The 20,177-nt window shown below is 55.2% G+C and overlaps 1 protein-coding gene across 1 annotated transcript in view; it reads right to left on the bottom strand.

The window, feature by feature from the left end:
- Window positions 1-15,820, bottom strand: part of SCN5A (sodium voltage-gated channel alpha subunit 5) — an 88,213-nt gene extending 72,393 nt beyond the window's left edge. The window contains exons 1-4 of the mRNA XM_055557404.1: window positions 15,548-15,820; window positions 12,752-12,870; window positions 3,917-4,006; window positions 2,461-2,589 (exon numbers count right to left, since the gene is read on the bottom strand). Of these exons, the coding sequence (XP_055413379.1) occupies window positions 2,461-2,589; window positions 3,917-4,006; window positions 12,752-12,870; window positions 15,548-15,820 (611 nt within the window). The remainder of the gene's footprint in view (window positions 1-2,460; window positions 2,590-3,916; window positions 4,007-12,751; window positions 12,871-15,547) is intronic.
- Between the last annotated feature and the right edge of the window lie 4,357 nt (window positions 15,821-20,177).

Genomic DNA, 20,177 nt, shown 5'->3' on the forward strand with positions numbered 1-20,177 from the left:
CCCAGCTCTGTGTTCTCAGTTGATGACCCTGCTTCTTACCACAGAGAAAACTGAAGCAATCAGAAGAGAAATTCCTTCCCTCATCATCGGATCTATCAATCCACCCCCACTGCCCCTGGGAATTCTGTCTTCCCTGCTCTTATGGCCAACACTCCCCCGAGACCCTGGATTCCTGACCCTCAGGGCCAGCTCAAGGGCTTTGCTCCTGCAGTTGGCCCCTTCCCACCATCACCAACTTGCCCTCTCTCCCGGATCGTTCCCATCAACCTGCACAGACGCTCCCTTCTTTAAGGGTTCTCCCTTCACCCATCCTCCCCTCTGATCACCATCCTACCTTGGGTCCTCTTTTAGAGTAAACCCCACAGACCACATGGGTACACTTGCCCTGCTCCACTCTCCTCCCACCCCGCCTCGAGCCCCCTCTAATCAGCTGCGTGTCCCCCGTCTTGTCAAGGTCAAGGTCATCTGCCCTTTTTACGTTGTCGACTCCAACAGTGCATGTCGGTTCTCACGAGCCTCCTTGTGGTTCCTTTCGAGTCATGTCCCCTCGCTGGCTTTCAGGACACTGCTCTCTCCTGGTTTTCCTCAGCCTTCCCCAGGGGTTCCTTCCAGTCTCTTTGCTCCATCCTCCTTCTTCCTGACTTCAGGATGTCGGAGCGTCCCAGGGTACAGTCCCCAGGCGGCTTCCCATCCCTGGCGACTCTCCCAGATGATCTCATCTGGTCTCCTGGTTTTAAATACCATCCATATCCCGATGGCTTCTAAATTTATACCTCCGAGTGGACCTCTTTCCTGAACTCCAGGCTGGAAGATCCAGTTGCTGACTCGGTATCTCACCCTGGATGCTTTCAGACCTAATATATTCCAGACCGGATATTCGAGTCTTCTCCTCCCTGCGTTCTCCAGGCCGACACATGGTCACACCGGCCACCCAGCTGCTGAAGCCAAGAGCTGCCTCGAGGCCTCCTGTCAGCCCTACTTTCAAACACCCTCAGGATCTGAGCATATCTCACACCTTCTCCACTGGGACCCTGGTCCCAGCCGCCACCCTCTCTCTCCTGGCCCCCAATACAGCCTCTGTGCTTATCCTTCCCCAGAGTCGCACCCACAGAGCAGCCAGGGCCACCTCCTCAAAGGTAAAGCAGAGTGCGTCCCTCCCTGCTTTTAACCCCCATCAGCTCTCATCACAGGCTCTTTTCTCAGCCTGTAGGGTTGAAGTCTGTCTCCCACAGCCCAGGACTCTTGCCCTTGTTTGCTCAGCTCTGTCTAGGCCTAAATCGATACTGGATTCCGGGCGACTGATGGCCCCTCTCCGAGCCTCGGTTTCCCCAGCTATAAAAGGGTGGGCTGGAGTCAGCTGACCAGTAGCGTGCCTAGAAACGGGGGCTCTGCTGCCTGTTCTGACCGGAAGACAGAGAGCACCCCACCATCAAGGTCCAGCCTCTCTCTTTCCCTCTCTCCTCCACTGCATGGCTGAGCTCAGAGCCACTCACATCCAAGGGCCAATAAAGACTTCGTCATGAACAGGCCGATTTAGTCAATCTGAGAAACCTAGAAAGCAGCAGCGGAACTGCATGTTGGATAACACCCAGCTCAACACCACCCCTTCACCAGTGGGGAAGGCGAGGCTCGAAAGGGCAGGGAGTATAACCCTCACCGGCTCTGCTGTTGCCAAGGTGCAGCGCCCAGCCCTGCACCCACTGGGTTCTCCACACACATCAGTCTTTCGGAATGGGTTTGATGGCTAAGCCCCTGATCACGACTCCTGCATGAGAGGCCTGCCCTGATCCCTCCACCCTGCCAGAACCCAGCCTCCGTTGTCTGAGCTATCCAGAGCGGCATGCCTCAATCCAGCCCCTCAGCAAGAGGTCTCCTCCCAGGCAAGGAAGTGCGGCTTCAGCTGGTGGAGCAGCAGGCCCAGGGTCGCATTTGCTCACTGCGTCCCTGGCGTCAGACTGCTCATCTGTAAACTGGAGATAAGGAACCCCAATCCCGTCTACCTCTCTGGCTGGTGTGAGGACCTAGTGGATCATATCGGTGACTTAGGGGTCTCGCAATGTGCCAGACGTGGGGTCTGTGAATGGAGATTGAAGCCATGCCAGGGTGCCTGGCAGGAGCTCCTGGGGATGTCTGGCCACTTCTTTGGGCTCCTTTGATCTCTCTTCTGCAGTTTAAGTCACCTTGGAATCCAGGTCACTTTTCATAGTGGTCCAGAGATTTCAGGTTGTAACACTGGTTTCCCTTGACGGAAAGCACAGAGGATGCGAAACCTGAATCTTAATGAAACCCCTTGAGCACAAGGCTGCCACGGAGCCACAGATGAGCCAGTGGCCCCGAGCCCGAAGGAAGCCTGAGCTACCCTGAGCCCGTCTCTCCCCACCAGGATGAGCCAAGGGCCTCCATGGCGCCCACGCCCCTCAGTGTGGCCTCTCCCAGAAAGTGCAGCGACAAGGTACTTACGCCATGATGATCACGCTGAAGTCCAGCCAGTTCCACGGGTCCCGAAGGAAGGTGAACGCGTGCAGGCAGAAGCCTCGAGCCAGAATCTTGACCAGAGACTCAAAGGTGTAGATGGCAGTGAAGGTGTACCTGGGGAGGAGAGATCAGCGGGAGGGTGAAGCCTGCAGGCCAGGTTGGCATGAGCCCTGTGCATCTTTCCCCCTCGGCGAGGGCCCTCAGACCAGGCTCTCTGCAAAGCCCCCCGGGCAGAGCTGGAGTTGGGAGTTGGAGCTTTGTTCCAAAAACCTGGTCGGCTAATGCATCATCCTGTTTACTCAGCATCGTGCACAGGCCTCCCACGTTCCCGTGTGAACTCTCTATCTTCTCTCAGTTGTCTTGATGTAAGAAGACCCTTCACCTGTCTCCTCACCGCAGCCCTGGGGGTTGAGGTACCCACTGTGGCCACTGTCGGGCTGTCAGGACACTCAGAGCCATGGCCCCGCGCTTCTGTTTGTGGATTCTCAGTGGACAGCCTGGTCTATCGTCAACCACTTGCGGGTAGGTGGGAACAGGGGTCTGCCTTGGGCTTTGAAAGCGGGTTGATGTTCTAACACCTGGGACTAGAAGACGGCTGTTCTCCGAGCTCGGGGCCAGTGGAGCAACCCCAAAGGCTCGGATGCCGGGGCTGCGGCCCACAGGGCCCCACGAGGAAAGGGCCACGGCCCTGCTGGTCCCTGGGTCTTAGCAGCTGGATGCGGAGCACAGCGTCAGTGATGCTGCTGGGCCCTGTGTGAACAAGGCAAGCCGCCTAGGGAAGAGAGGCTTCCCCAGCCTTTTGGTGGTCCCCTGAAAACAAGAGCCAAATGCACCAGGGGTGTTGGGTCCTCTTAGAGCCCATCAGGCAGGTACTTTCATCTGGGAAGGAAGAACCAGGCAGCTTTCTAAAACTGGTTATAGGAAGTAGGACTTAGGGAAAAGAGGCAGCAGCGTGTGGTGCTGAGCTAGGGAGAGCCGGGGGCCTTTTCGTGGTGCCCACTCCCCCTAGCTGCACAGTTTGAAGGGGTTACTTCTCCAGTTCTCTCTCATCTGTCAAACGGGCCCAGCGGCTGTACCTGCCCTACTGGGTTGTCGTGAGGGTTACGGGACATGATGCTTCCAGTTCTAGGACAGTGCCTGGCTTGCACTAAGTGTTCATTCAATTATTAGTTAGTATTGCCTCTGTGCATTCTCCAAAACCATCGGGTGGGTCAGGGAGAAAGCCCTCCTTTTGCCAACGCAGAGAGCTTCCTCTCCTGAGGACACAAATCAAAGCACAAATTTGGCAGGACTGGAAGCAGCAAGAGAGGGAAGGGCTGGGCCAAGGGCGCCCCAGGTGGGTGAGTCGTGGGCCTCTGCTCAGGTGACCTTGAGGCCAGGAGTCTCGAAAGGGAAAGGCAAAGGGGGCAGGGCCTGCTGGAGAGGCCCTGGGGATACTCACTCGACATATTTGGTCCAGGGCGGAGGGTCGTGCTGGGCCATGAACACGCAGTTGGTCAGGATGGTACACATGATGAGCATGTTGAAGAGCGTGGCGCAGTGTCAAGGAAGATCCCTGCAGGGGCCGACCTGCCGCCACCACCAGCGGGCCCGCCCCCGGGCCCCACCCCACCAGGCCAAGGCTGCCAGGTCGACGAGACGAGGGCTCCCAGGAGACACACCGGGGCTCTGCCCAGTCCTTGCCAATCCCTCCCCTCTGAGGCTGGACACCTGCCCTGCTCCACAGCCTCTGACAGGGACCAGACCCTTGAATTTGAGCTATTAGCAGAGTCCCTTGTAGGGCCCATCCCAGAGGGATGGATGGAAGGAACCTCCCAGACCTCAGAGGTTTTTACCTTTATAAACGGCTGCTCGGAGGCCACTGTTTTGGGGGGAGGGAAGCCACGATGGCAGGGCTCTGAGTGCCCTCCTCCACTTCTATGGGAGTGGCCCAGGCTGACCTTTGAATCAGGACTTCTGCCAAAACCTATATGCCTTGTCAGGACACACTGTCCTGGGGGGAAGCAGGAGACGGCTTCTCTGGCTGTTGCTTCTTTTGCACAGGCTTTTCTCTCTTGGCCTCTGCTCCACCTGGTACCCTGCTTCTCTCCTTCAAGGAGCTCCTCCTCAGGGCGGTCTGCCCTGACTCCTTGCTTATTGCATCCCCAGGGCACCGGGCACCCCTCTGTTAGCATGTCTGCCTCCCTGAATGACAGCTTTCCTCTGTTCCCACCAGAAGGGGAGCTCTTTAAATGCCACGACTGTGTCTTGGGCATCCTTGGGCACTTGGCCTCGAACCGAACTGCTCCAGGCCTTGTCTGATCCCTGACTCCTTGGCTCCAAGTCCCAGACGCTGCCTCAGACTGGATGAAGCTCTGCCTGACCGCCATGGCCTCTCTCACCTCTACCAGGACTGCAGAGGAACAAAGGCCAGACCCTGGGCCTCCTGTGGGTGGGGACACCCGAGGGTCCCGGCCCAGAACAAGGACACTCTGCTGCCCTCAGGAATCCTCCCCCGAGTCTGACTGAAGAAACGTCTTCCCGCCCCTGCAGCTGCTCCCACGGTCACCATCTTGCCATGGCATCGTCCCGCAGGGTGATTCACATGGACGCCCCAGGTGCTGCAGTAACTGAACTCTGGGGGCCTGCCTTTTCCCTCCCCATCACAGTTCCACCCTTTCCCATGGCCTGCCCAACCTCAGGCCCAACGCGGAGTCCAGTGCAGTCAGACTGGAGAGGGGGCTGAGCTAGGGTTTTGATTTCTGGAAGAGGGCTGGCCCAGCGGGGGAGAGAGGTGGGATGTCTTCCACACCTCCAGTGCTTCTTGGAGAGAATCCAGGGAATCAGGCGATAGCATGTTAGATCCAGCCTGCAGCTTTATAGAGAATTCTCCAATTTCTCATCTGAGATGACAGGGGTCAGATTTGGGGACCCTCACCCCTAGTTAAAACAGGGTTCAGTTCAGTTCAGTTACTCAGTTGTGTCCGATTCTTTGCGACCCCATGGACTGTAGAACATCAGGCTTCCTTGTCCATCACCAACTCCCGGAGCTTGCTCAAACTCATGTCCATTGAGTTGGTGATGCCATCCAACCATCTCATCCTCTGTCATCCCCTTCTCCTCCTGCCCTCAATCTTTCCCAGCATCAGGGTCTTTTCCAGTGAGTCAGTTCTTCACATCAGGTGGCCAAAGTACTGGAGTTTCAGCTTCAGCATCAGTCCTTCCAATGAATATTCTGGACTGACTTCCTTTAGGATTGACTGGTTGGATCTCTTTGCAGTCCAAGGGACTCTCAAGAGTCTTCTTCAATACCACAGTTCAAAAGCATCAATTCTTTGGCGCTCAGCTTTCTTTATAGTCCAACTCTCACATCCATACATGACCACTGGAAAGTCATATGACTACTGGAAAGCTGGTAGCTCAGCTCAGAGGCCAGGACTGCAAGGAGCCTTGATTTCTCCCCAGAGCTAGGGGGCACCTCCCAGACACTGGGGTCCTTCCCTCAGCTTGGTATCTGTCCCTCCCTCTGCCTGAGGGAAGGTCTCCACCACTGGGCCTAGCTCCTTCTCCAGCATTCAAGGGCAGATTATATAACCATCTCAATAGCCCTTCTCCCCTACACACACACACACACACACACACACATTCCTCACACCCCGGCTCCCTGCCAAGGCTTTCCTCACTGGGCAGGGAGTTAACAAGCCCCCTTAACCAGCCTTTATTCATCCCCAAAGGTACATTGCTTAACTGTCTACTGAGGATCAGATGACTCCTGAAATATGAAAGTAATGATGCTAACCGCAAGTATTTATTGAGCCCTTCCTAGGTGCCAGGCTCTGCTGTCTGCACCCATTGACTATTTCTCTCCTCCCAAGAATGCAGGAGGTGGAGACTTCTTCTCCCTTCTAGAGATGAGGAGACTGAGGCACAAAGAGGTTACCTTGAAGGATACTCTAGTAGGTAGAAAAATGCCCCCCAGCAAAGACAATCACGTCCTAATCCCTGGAAACGATAACCGTTCATGTAGATGGCAAAGGGGACTTTGCAGATGTGATTAAATTAAGGATCGGGTGATTATCCTGGATTATCTGGGTGGGTCCAATGTCATCACAGGGTCCTTATAAAAGAGGACCATCAGGCGTCAGCATGATGTTCGCGAGAAAGACTCCACCAGCTGTTGCTGACTTTGGAAATGGAAGGAGGCCAGAGCCGAGGATTTTCCGCAGCCCCTGGAAAACAGAAAAACCTAGAAAACAGATTCTCTCTGAGAACCTCCAGAAAGAACTTCGGCCCTGCGGATACCTTGTTTTTAGCCCAGTGAGATCTTTTTTGGACTTCTGACCTCCAGAACCAGAAGATGACAAGTCTGCATTGTTTCAAGCTGCTAAGCCTCTGGTAATTTGTTGTAGCAGCTGCAGAAAATGACTGTGGGTCCAACCCTGGTCAATAGCAGAGCCCAGATCTGAGACCTGGCCGTCCTTATGCAGGCTCCACTCTGAACTCCGCTGCGGCCTCACCATCTCTACACAATGACAGCAAAGTCCCCTGGTCCCTTCCCTCACCTCCAAACTGAAGGGCCTGTGGGAATCACATTGTTTCAGGCCCTCAGTCACCAAGTGGGAGTGCCATCCCACACTTGGACTCTGACACCCACAGGCACGCTGAAAACCATGGGGTGGAGAGCTCTGTAAAGTGTGTGCAGACAGCCACCCAGGAAGATGAACTGAATTATTTGTCATTTTTAAGAACCCATCTCATGTGAGAACATAGGCGTGGCTCTGTGTGGGGGACAGGGAGACCTCCAAGCCATTGAACTGCTCCAAGAAAGGAGATAATGAGAAATCAGACTTGTCTCCAGTGAGGCTGGGCAGGAAGGCTTCCTGGAGGAGGCATTCACATAGGCTCTGCAGGCTGGTTAGGGTTCCTCCAGCAAACAGCCCAGCTGGTCCTGGGGAAGCTCAGGACTAGAGAGACGCCTGTCTGAGGAGCCGAGCCTCTCCCCGCTGTGGTCACAGCACTCACGGCTCTCATCAGTGTGGAGAAAAGGCTGCTTGGCAGACAGCAGCATTGCGGACAGGCTGCCTTGGACCAGAGGACTCGGCTGGACACAGACAGAGGTGAACTGCAGTCTGACATCAAGACTTAGGGAAGAGCCAGAGCGGACAGCCCTTCTGAGCCCTGCCAGCCATGGCCTGCGCTGCACAGGGGAAAGGAAAGGCGCCATCTGAATGAATTTTGGCTTCTCCAGACGCAGCAATGCCCTAGCATGAGTTGCCGAGACTCCAGTCTCTGCCACTTGACTGCTCAAAACCCTGCCTGGCTCTCCAGTTCTTGAGGACGGCCCTGCCGTTACTCTCAGTCGTTGTTGGGTAGGTGTATGAGCGTGTGACCTTTTCCTACATAGACTGAGCCTCTCATCCACGTGACTCTGCCCAAGCATCCCTGAGTTCCCATGGAGCCACCACACAGCCAATACCAGAGAGAGAAGCCAGGCGCGCTCCCGGCCGGAGCGCACCTGTTTGCGCTGCCTGGTGGCTGCAGGCCGACGACTGGGTGGGTTTCGTGCGTGGGCAGCGGCAGGGGTCAGCTCTCCAGGGCTGAGCCGAGCCGAACATCTTCAATCCTGTCATGTCATTGTCCCTAAACACCCACTCCCAGCCTCGTAATTAAAATGCCAGCAAGGACTGCCAGCCTGGGTTGTGGGGAATGCCTGAAACTGGGGCTGCCTGTCTTCAGATGCTAAGGAGTCAAAAAACTCCCAATGAGAAGGGAATTAACAGTCAGCGTATTTTCATATATTTGTTCTATTAAATGAACACACACACCACACACACACACACACACACACACACACGGTTTGATTGCCCATTTGAATCTAGAAGAACGTGGGAGGATTTTGTGAACAGATCCTGTGCACCCAGGAAGGCAAAATGCTGCTCGCCATGAATGTGCAGCGTCTCTGAATGTGACTGCAGTGGAATTTGGAGTTCTGTTGGTTTCTTTTATTTAATCCTGGCAGGAACACATTCTGCAGGATTATAACAAAAATACATCGGGAAAAAAAGTTCTCCATGCACATATTTACTTTTTAGGCAACTTCCCAGGGACGCACCGCGAGCATGGAGCCCAGAGCAAAGCTGAACAGTGTTATCGTGTGCTTGTGAGCCGGTCCCTGGGAATGCCTGGATTGTCACAAGTGAGAGGAATTTCTTTCTGGAGAGCAGGGCCTGTGTTCCTGCCCGCTTTCAAGTCAGTCTTTGTTCCTACTGCCCTTTCCAAAGGGCCTGGCACAAAACTTTGCACATTGGGGGATGAGATGTTTGAATATCTGTAGAAATGTAAGCCAGAGAAGGTGACGGCACCCCACTCCAGTACTCTTGCCTGGAAAATCCCATGGACGGAGGAGCCTGGTAGGCTGCAGTCCATGGGGTCGCTGAGGGTCGGACACGACTGAGCGACTTCACTTTCACTTTTTACTTTCATGCATTGGAGAAGGAAATGGCAACCCACTCCAGTGTTCTTGCCTGGAGAATCCCAGGGATGGCGGAGCCTGGTGGGCTGCCGTCTATGGGGTCGCACAGAGTCGGACACGACTGAAGCGACCTAGCAGCAGCAGCAGCAGCAGCAGAAATGTAAGCAGACAATTAGCTTCAGTTTTGCAACATGAAAAAGTTACTAAAGATCTGTGGCACAGCGATGTTAGCATGACTGTTCTGGACACTTAAAAATGGTTAAGATGGTCAATTTTATATGTTTTATACCACACAAAATGTGTGTGTGTGCTCAATCACTTCAGTCCTGTCTGACTCTCTGTTACCCTATGGACGTAGCCCACCAGGTTCCTCTGTCCATGACGATTCTCCAGCCAAGAATACTGGAGTGGGTTGCCATTTCCTTCTCCAGGGGATCTTCCCAACCCAGGGATCGATCCCACATCTCCCGTGTCTCTTGCACTGCAGGCGGATTCTTTACTGCTGAGCCACCAGGGAAGCCGGGGCACGTGTGTGTATACATATGTATATTCTGTGTTACTCTTAGTCACTCAGTCATGTCCGACTCTTTGTGACCCCATGGACTGTAGCCCACCAGGCTCCTCTGTCCTTGGGGATTCTCCAGCCAAGAATACTGGAGTGGGTTGCCATGCCCTCCTCCAGGGGATCTTCCCAACTCAGGGACTGAACCCAGGTCCCGCATTGTAGGTGGATTCTTAACCATCTGAGTCACCAGGGAAGCTCAAGAATACTGGAGTGGGTAGCTTATCCCTTCTCTAGGGTATCTTCCCCACCCAGGAATAGAATCAGGGTCTTTGGCATTGCAGGTGGATTCTTTACCAGCTGAGCTACCAGGGAAGCCTATCTATATATAGTCATATATCTCTATCTATCTATCTATCTATCTATACACAGAGAGAGAGAGAGAGAGGAAACTTTTGTAATTCAAGACTTGAAATCTGTATGCTTTAGAAATGCATGGTGACTGCTGATTGGCATGGGACTCCTTCTTCGTGATAAAAATGTTTTGGAATTAGAGACTGGTAATGGTTGCACAGCCTTATGAATATACTGTACTGAATATAAGTGTACTGAACTGTACACTTTAAATGGTAAATTTTATGGTATGTGAATTTTATCTTGATTGAAAAATGCATGAAGAACTTGTAGATTTGAGGCCTCACACTGGTGGTTCTGGTCTGGAAGGGGCTAGGAGTCTTCATTTTTAGCAAACTTCCCTGGTGCCACTCAGACTGACATTTAGAAGTGACTGCCTTCGAGCAGTGAGTGCACAAATCATAGTCGTTGTTTATCGCTGTCGTGCCTGACCCTTTGCAACCCCATGGACTGTAGCCCGCCAGGCTCCTCCGTCCACGGCTTTCCCAAGCAAGATTACTGGAAGTGGATTGCCACTTCCCTCTCCAGGAGATCTTCCTGATCCAGGGATTGAACCCACATCTTCTGCACTGGCTGGCGGATTCTTTACCAGTGAGCCACCAGGGAAGCTACCAATCACGGAGACTTTCCTAAAACACAGGTTCTGGACCCGAGATTCAGCAGTTCCTGTAAGATCCTTGTGATGCTGCTGCTGCTGATCAGCATACCCCACTTTGAGGGCAAGACCCAAGGACACAGAAGGGCTGTCCCCAACCGCACAATCCAGGCCCCTCCTCTCCCTCAGTGCCTCCCGAGCCCGCTAGGGGGCGCTGTGGGAGGCCCGCCGTGCTCTTCCATCCCCGGGTAGCGGAGCATCAAGGAGCCTCCCAGAGCCATCAAGAGCCCAGCGCAGGGCCTCCCAGACGCTGAGCCTCTCCCTGGGGCAGCTGCCCTGGGAGACAAGGTCCACATCAGGGTCCTCAGGGCCGGTCCTGCGAGGCAGAACCAGCTCCTCAGAGCCTGAGATCCACCACTTTTGGTGGACCCTCTGGCCAGGCTGGGGACTCTGTTGGCCCTGCTCCCCCTGGCCCACCTGCCTCCCTGGCCTCAGCCGCCCCGTGGCCCAGCCTTGCAGGAACCCCGGGGCTGCAGGTGCATCCCCAGGGGCTGAGCTGACTGCTAAACAGAGCTGGTTGGTTAGATACCTGGAGGAGAAGCCCCAGGTGGGAGCCAGAGCGTACTTTCAGTGAGGCCACGCCCTCGCATTGAGTCCGGAGAGAGGCTCAGAGCAAGAAGAAGGCTGGCCTTTCCTCCTACTGCACTGCTCTCACCAGGCTATGCCCACACGCCAGCAAAATGACAACTCCTCATGTGGCTGTCTAATCACTCTTGGGCAGGGGGGTGGGGTGCTGTAAAATTCCCAAGGGGGCAAGGACAGGGACTTATCCAGTTTGATAAGCACCCCAGAGTGCCAGGCAAAGTGTGTAGCACCTACAGGGAGCTTGGGAATGGCTCAAAATTAAATCCAGAACCACCCATGCCTCACAAAGTAGGATGCAGCTGTGAATAGTAAGCTGCTCCATGAACACAGTCCCTCCCCACAGTGTCTGCCCACCCTGGAGACCACCCTGCTGATGCCACAGTTATGGCCTAAATAGGGGGGAGCGGTGTTCCCTGGATGTACACGTCTCAGGATCCCCAGGAGACAGGCCAGAGCAAGCTGGAGGGGGCCAGAGAGCATCAGCATGCAGAAAAGGAATGGGCCCTAAGGCCCTCTGAGTGGCCCCGGGTTTGGGATCAGTGCTGGGTCACAGGTGGGCAGACCATGGAGCCAGGAATGGGCACCTCTCATCTCTGCCTGGATAGGAAAGGCCCCCTGAGTGGTCAGCATTCGGTTACTCAGTTCCTCACTGGACAGCCATTTTCACCAAGCCTCCTGCCCTGACCACAGGCCTTGGCCTTCCAACCAGAAGGCGAACAGAGAGGAGACTTTAGGGAGCTCCCTTGGGCCCAACCTGCCAACCCCACAACTAATCACACTGCTGAGCCCAGCAGTGTTGATCAATTAACAGCCAAGCCAGCTGCAGCTGAAGCAAAGCTGCGCAGGCCCTCACGCTGAAACACAGGCACCTCTGACTCCATGGCCAGACACCCGCCCTCCCCAAGAGGCTCTGCATATGGGGTCCCTTTTCTGAAATCCAAAGAACAGCCATTTCCCTGTTCCATGCTCGGTCTGAATGGGATCCTTCTAGGACCCAAAGACCAGTACCCATCCCTCATCACACCACAGCCCACCCATCGGTCTCCTCCACAGCCTGAAGCTTTTTCAGGCTGTGGTTTACATAATTTAATGCTAACCAGAGTTCTTTGAGATACTCTGAAACTGCAAACGTTTTGTCAACACCTAATCAAAAAGCAAGTGTTGCCTCCCTCGAAAGAGGCCCACGTATGACTAAACCAGAGGCTTCCTGATTGGGAAGCAGTTTCTCCTTGGCTGAGCCCTGGTGACCTGCCGGAGGTCCCTGCCAGTGGGTGGGGAGGTGCAGGGCATGGCAGGGTGGGGGGCGCTGCAATGCGAAGGGGACATGGGGAGCCAAGACCAGAATCAGGGGACACTGACCGGCCTCATTTCTTATGCTTTCCTTGGTAGCTCAGCTTCTAGGACGCTTCTCTCCTGAAGAATCAGCTGAATCTCCCAAGCCTTCATGTGTCCACTAACCCCCAGGATCTTGTTAAAATGCAGATGCCGAATCGGCAGGTCTTGGGGTGGGGTCTGAGAGACTGATGTCCAGCCGGCTCCCAGGTGACGACTGTGTGCTTGCTTGTTTGAGGACCGACCAGGAATCAGCATCGCCCTTAGTCCTAAATGCCCTGTCCACCCTCTTCCCCCGGGTGGGGCCCACCCAGCAGGGATCAATCGCAAAGGATATGAATGCACCAAGATCTTCACAGCCGCTCTCCGGATGGGGTGGAAGGGGCTGAGGACATGCAAGGCGTTGGTGGCGCTGAACCGGAAGATGGTCTTGCCTTTGTTCAGGACGATGAAGGTCTGTGGACAGAGAGCCACTTTAGGTAGGGTGGCAGCCCTAGGTCCTTATGGAGGGGCTCCTGGGGGGCAGTTGTGGGCTCAGAGGTCTAGAACTCTGGCAGAGGGGTAGGGTGAGAAGAAGAGGAGGGGGCCTGACAGAGTGGTGGGGGTACCGGGAGCTGGCAGGTGAGTGGATCCTCATACGGTCACCCATGGCTGGGCTGGGACAAGAGCAAGTTCAGGGGATTGTCAGGTTGGGTAGATTTAGTTTCGTTTCAGTGAGAAGGGGCCTTTCATGATCCTAGCTGAGCTGTTATCATAGCAGAGGCCAGGGCCCAGCTGATGCCCCCCTGGTTCCCCTCTCCCTCTGACCCCTCTGTGCTTCCCCACTGGGCCCACCAAAGACTGAGGGTGTGAGGAGGGAGCTGGGTCAGCAGGAACAACCAAATAGGGATGAGGAAAATGCAGAACTCAGCCCAGGAGACAGAAACTTTCCCTGGGACCCTGTCTCCTGGAGTCCAGACAGATGGCAGCCCCAGCTGACACCAGAGGCCATGACCTGGTGTCTTCCTCACTAGGGTCATGTGTTGCCCAGGGTAAACCTGCTCTTCACGCTTCCGGAAGATTCTATCTACACAGCACAGTGAGGCATAGGAGTGGACAGTGGGTGCTGGAGGCTGCGCCATAGCACATGGAGTGGGCATCTGCGTCCAGTGCCGTCTTTTAGGACAGCGGTCCATCCCCGTTGGCTACAGCAGGCACTGCTGAGATGGCAAGGCCTGGGGCTGGGCTTCTCCCAGGGCTGAGCTGGTGAGATAAGGTTCTATTTAATCTGGGCCAGGGAGACAAGTTGTCCAGAAAGATCGGGACTGAAAGTTCTGCTGTGGTACCTGCGTCACCCCATGGGGTTGCAGGCAGTGTGACCAGGGGTCAGCAAGGCAAGACAGGAGGTTAGAGACCAGAATCCTACCTGGGGCCACTGCTCAAGTGTCACAAGTCACAGGGACAGGAGAGTGTCCCTGACCGCCCCCAGGCTCAGCTACCACCAGCCCCCAAAGCCCAGCCCAGCTCTGGCCCACTCTCAGTTGGGTCCCTTTGCCATGACTCCAGTCTGTGAACTCCGACCCCATCACCACTTTGATGTACCCCTCAAACCATGACTTGTCCCAGCCGTGGCCTTAACCCCAGCCCTAATTCCAGCTCTGACCAACCAGGATCTAGGCCCACCCACCCTGACTAATCCCAATATAGCCAGAGCCCTCACCTTCACCCAGCCTGAGTCACCTGAATTGGGGGGTGGGGGGTGAGGCCAAATTCACGGTCTCTTCTCCCAGATGTGTGCATAGCCTGGGTGGGCTTGACCTCCACCCATGCACACGTGCGTGCACACAGGGAGACAACTGCGCATCACTCCCACTCTCAGACCCCTGGTCTGCTGGATGCAGTCTCAGCGCAGTGTGACACGCCGCTCGGGCACCTGGTAACACTGACACACACTCAGGAACGCCAGGTGCTGGCCCTGCCCTGGCAACGCCAGCCTGTCAGCCCTCAGTGCCTCCTCAGCCCGGGCACTGACAGCAGGGATGTGGACAGGACCTGTCTTGCTTGGCACCCAGCCTCCTGGGGAGAGGCCTCCACCAAATTGAAACCCACCTTCCCCTGGTCATGCAGCCCAAAGTGTGGGCAGCTGGGGTGGGGACTCAGGCCTCTGCAGGAGTCCTGTGTGCCCGGGGTCTGGCCGGGTGCAGGCCTGGGCACACGGTCCTGAAGGTGAGGACAGCGCAGGGGCCCCAGATGGGGGCATTTATCTCCTGGGTAGAAATTCATGCTGGAGGAAGCTTGAGTTACCCCATCCAAGTGGCCAAGGGGCTTCCCTGGTGGCTCTGATGGTAGAAGAATCTACCTGCAGTGTGGGAGACCCAGGTTTAGTCCCTGGGTCGGGCAGATCCCCTGGAGAACAGAATGGCAACCCACTCTGGTATTCTTGCCTAGAGAATCCCATGAACAGAGGAACCTGGTGGGCTACAGTCGTGGAGTCGGAAACGGCCGTGACTAAGACACACAAACAGTGGGCCAAAGTCCGTTCCTCTCCCCACACTCTGAAGGGACAATGGCAGAGCCACCGGCTTCCCACTCCTCTCAGATTTCCCACGAGCCGTCACAGTCCCATCACCAGCCCACAAGGCCCAGATGCTGCTGCTGTGGCCCCCAGCCCAAGCCGTGATGGCACAGCCAATGCCCAGCAAATTCTCTGGGGTGGGGGGCGGAGGCTACATGCTGTCCCTACTTGGGGGAGGGATCCCATGCTGTGCTCTGGGTCCAAAACTCAACTCAGGATAGGACTCAGGGCCCGACTCTGACTGACATACACACCACAGGATCAGGAGTCCTCCAGGGGTGGAAATCTGACCACAGATTATTTCCTGAGTACATGCTCCACCAGGAGGCAAGATTTCCAGAGTGGCTGCCTGTTCTTTCCTTCACTGCACTGAACTATCTCAGGCTGCATAATTCTGGGCTTTTTTTCTGGAACTCCAAAGTTAAGGTGATTGGAATATAGATTACTAATGACTCACTTCCCCGAGGCCCAAGGGAGCCAGCCCCAAAGAGAGCCCCGTATGGAGGCGAGACCCTCTCCCTGTCTGCCTGGTCGACTGAGATGCTGCGGGGAGGCAGGGTGGGAGTGGGTGGCAGTCACCTTTTGAGTGCTATAGAAGGGGTCCAGGTCCTCCAGGGGCTCCCCAATGAGCTCTCGGGGTGGGTTGCCGTAGAGATCCGGCAGCTTTTTGGAGGCCTGCAGGTCCAGCTGGGGCCGGGGCGCCTCCTCCTCGGGCAGCCCGTCACGGCTCTCCTGCGAGGCGGCCGAGCTCCGGGCCTGCTTCTCCGCCATGCGCTTCTCAATGGCTGCCAGAGACTCCCGGGTGAACCTGCGGAAGCTGCTGGTGCCCCGAGGTAACAGGAAGGCTGCCATCTTCTCATCCTGCTTCTGGGGCACAGGCTGTCCTCACGCTGCCTGAAGGGAAGCTGAAAGACACGCAGACACGGGGCTGAGGCTGCATCCGGGGCCGGGGGGCGGGCTGGTCAGACCTGGGGGGAGCGGCTGGGCCTGGTGGAGGAAGGACCCACATCCCTGCAGAGATGTCCCCACCTCTCCAGAGGCACGCCCGGCAGATACCGACCCAGGGGAAACCTGGAATTCTCCGGGCTGCGGGGAATGCAAGGGGATCTGCAAGAGGGGCACTCGTCCCTTCCCCATCCCAAGGAGCAACTTTGAAAGCAAGTACGCATGAGAAACTGGGTCACCAGTGAACCTTCATTCTACCCTATTCAATACAAAAGGAAACCCTCACACCTGTGAGTTTCCTGACCAAGCCCACTTTGACACACTTCTCATAACTGGTGCCCCCCCAACACCCTGGGCTGAGGGGGACACTCCACGGGAAGGGGCAGGAAAGGGGCTGGTCGTCTTTTCATCCTAGATCTCTGGCAGGGCTGGTCCTGAACCCATGAGTGAGGGAATGAATGGTGACTACGTAGGTGAGGGGCAGGCGCATTAGAAGGTACCCGATGCTGCCCTTCCTCTCATTTGCCTCCTCTACAGGACACCCTGGGACCCTAGGAGGGTGATCAGAGGCCTCCCGGGCCAATGTATGAACTCTGGGCTTCTTTTCCAGGCAGCTCTCTGACCTGAGTGGTGGGACCAGAGGGCGGGGGACAGTCTGTCTGGTCTTCCCACCGTGTACCTGTGCGGGGGAGGGTGCCCAGACTTCACCTGGGGCACGGAGGTACCAACATCTGGCAATGGCTGGGGCATCTGGATCTGCTGACCAAGGCCCAGGAAAGTCCTGCAGGTTTGGGGAAACAGCTGGGTAACAATTTGGCAGCTGCCATCCAGATGTTGGTAACCTGGCGTACACAGCTGCCTCAGAGGCCACCCCCCAGAGGATCTCAAGGAAATCCCCGAGGGAGACAGCCTTCCAGAGATGGGAAATGCTGACGGAGCATCCCAGACTCCCCCACGCCTCCACTCGCTCCCCTCCCCCTGAGTCTGAACAAACCCCGAGAGATAGCAGAACCAGAAAATGGTGACCCCGCCTCCGCTAGGACGTCCAGCCAGGCGCCCGCGCGTGACGCCATACGGGGAGAATGTGGCCCCCAGTGGCCTCAGATGATCCAGGACCTGGTGTGAACAGGCTCTGACTCTGACACGGAGCCTGGAGAATGTGTGCCCGACTGCCCCACCAAAACAGGATGTGGTCAGCCCAGCTCCCCAGTGGGACACCTCAGCCAATGGGAGGGGAAGGCCGTGTTGCTAATTACCACATCAAACCCAGGCAGGGCCGGGCACCTGTTGGAGGTCTCTGCCAGGACAAAATCCCTTTCCGTCAAAGATCGGCTTGGCCTTGATCTGACTCCTGACACACGTCACTGCTGACCCCAACAAGCAGCCGCCACCCTGACCCCTGCGCATACCCCGCCGAGGGCTGGGGCCCCGAGCACCGCGAAGTAGGCACCTGGCCAGGTGACAGGTAAACAGTGAGCAAACACAACACAGCCAGGTCTCAAAAGGGCGCCCCTGGTCCCAGGGGAGGCATGGCACGGAACGTGTGAAGGGAAGCCAGAGGAGAGAGGTCCCAGGACACTGTCAGAACCACCCGTGCTTCAGCCTCTTGCGCTTCTCTTTCCCTCCAGTAAAGTTAAAGGAACATCCTTGTTGAAAACAGCAGCTGAAGGAGTAGGTCCCGGTTTAATCAAAGGCTGTCCCTCTCTACCTCCATCTTTGCATGCACAAAGACAGGCAACTGTAATACTTATGACCAAATGTGAATGGTGATTTTTTTCCCCCGGGCTGGGAATTTAGGTAATTTTAAACTTTCTTCTTTGTGCTCTTCTTCAATTCTTGAATGATTTATGATGATTTTGTGTTACTTTTACAAAAACAATAAACTCATTATTCTTTTTTATTTTTTATTTTTTAAAGAAGAAGCCAGCCTGGATGCCAGCAGCCCCTTCCTTGCAGGGCAATCCTCTTCACTCTGAGCAATCACTAGCCCCGTAAATCAGGAAACCTCCTCTTTTGCTTGGAATTATTTCCTAAAAATAGTGTTCTCTGTCTCACTGTATCCATCTGTGTCCATACGCCTGCAAGGTTTCTGGAGACACGTGGACGCCCATGGACCTATGGAGTCTTTACTGGTATATACCCGTGCATGTGTGTGTGTGCATGCAAGCTTGCACCTGCATATGCATCTGTTCCAGTAAAAGTGTTTGTAAAATGTGTACTGAAATCAACTTTTCGTACAGATTGGCGCCCATATCCTAAGTGTACACACGTGGATTAATTTCCACAAACTGAACTCACCCAGTATCTAGCATCCAGGTTGGGAAATAGGTAATTTCCAGTTCCCCTTCACTCCCCAACTGAATAACCATTCTCCTGACTGTTAACAGTCAGGAGACCAGCTCTGTCTCTGCAGTTCAGAGGCACCTAACAGACCTCTTGGAGCGATGGGAAAAAAATTCAGGGGAGGGGATTGCATCTCATTCTCAAATTACCTACCTGAAATCTAACAAATTGTCTACCTGAAACTTAACATCTCCTTCCATTATGAATGTAGGCAGCAAGACGGAAGGGCCAGCATTACCGGTGACCAACAGAAATGCAGCTATTTCCCTGTCCCACGACAGGGGCTGCAATATCGCGAATGTCATTAATGCCATGGCTACTTTAAACCTGGGGCTTCCCAGGTGGTTCAGTGGTAAAGAATTCGCCTGCAATGCAAGAGACGCGGGTTCGATCCCTGGGTCGGGAAGATCCCCTGGAGGAGGATATGGCAAATCCACTCCAGTATTCTTGCTTGGGCAATCCCATGGACAGAAAGCCTGGTGGGCTACAGTCCATGGGGTCGCAAAGAGTCAGACACAACTGAGCAACTGAGCATGCACATGTATTAGAACCACTGTTAGATATTATCTAATAAAGTAATCATGAAGCCCCAACAACGGGGCCCTGGGTCCTGGGAAGGGTCTTTCCGCAGCTGGCTTCCAGCAGGGAACCAAACCCCTGGGGCTTGGTGGTTTGTGAAACCAGATTCCAGAGGAAGTTCCCGGCTCCCCAGCAGCAGGGCAGCTTCAGGTTCCAAAGTAAACCTGCCATGAGCGTGCTTTGTCTCTGGGTCCCCACAGGTGGCCCACTGTGGGCGGGTGAGATCCGTTTTCTCCCTTGTTCTCCGCTGCCTGCACCTGGCTCTGGCCCTGCCCTTCCCTCAGAAGCTCCGGGCCCACGCCCTGCTGAGGCTGAGGCTGAGGCTGAGACTGGCTGAGCCCTGGCTGCAAGCTTTCCAGTGACAGCGGGGTAAGGAGACGTCCGCATAGATCTGAGGACACTCCAGACTCCATACCCTTCTGGCATAGGTGCACAGGCCCTCAGCTTTGTGGGAAGAACCCACCTCTGGCTGGGGAAGTACAGGGGGCCTCTGTCTCTCACAACTCCATCATGTGGGGGAGCCGGTGCCAGATTTGATTCAGAGATCACACAAAGATCATACTCTTCTAGATGCCAGCATTTCATGACTCTTGCCCTCACCCCGGACAGCCTCTCCATCTGCACCAACTTCTCCACTGGCAACAGTCTCTCCACCTGTACCAGTCTCTCTACTTGAACCAGTCTCTCCATTTTGGACTGTCAGGAGATCAAATCAGTCAATTCTAAAGGAAATCAATCCTGAATATTCACTGGAAGGACTGAAGCTGAAGCTCCAATACTTTGGCCACCCGATACAAAGAGCCGACTCAATTGGAAAAGACCCTGATGCTGGGAAAGACTGAAGGCAAGAGGAAGGGGATGACGACAGAGGATGAGATGGTTGGACGGCACCACCAAGTCAATGGACATGAGTTTGAGCAAACTCTGGGAGATGGTAAAGGACAGGGAGGCCTGCCATGCTGTAGCTCATGGGGTCTCCAAGAGCCGGACACAACTGAGTGACTAAACAATAACAACAATTCCGTTTATACCGGCTTCTCCATTTGTACCAAATTCTCCATCTGCACCAGCATCTTCACCTGCCCCCTAGGCTGGGTCAGCTTCTTCCAGCTGATCCCTTCCTGGGCCAGTTTCCCCTGTTCTGTCACTTAAGCTCTAAGGAGCCCTTACTCCATCCTGTCCCAGGTCCATCAGCGGATTACCACGTGCATCTCTCCCTAAGTTCTGCTGGCTCCTGAGAGTTCTTGGGAGCAAACGGTGAGCCCTCCTTTTCAAACTGGCTCCTCCTGACATCGTCTCCTCGGACACTGGCTACAGTCCCCCAACTCCACCAAACATCAGG

Source organism: Bubalus kerabau, chromosome 20 (assembly GCF_029407905.1).
Source record: "Bubalus kerabau isolate K-KA32 ecotype Philippines breed swamp buffalo chromosome 20, PCC_UOA_SB_1v2, whole genome shotgun sequence".
Taxonomy (NCBI): domain Eukaryota; kingdom Metazoa; phylum Chordata; class Mammalia; order Artiodactyla; family Bovidae; genus Bubalus; species Bubalus kerabau.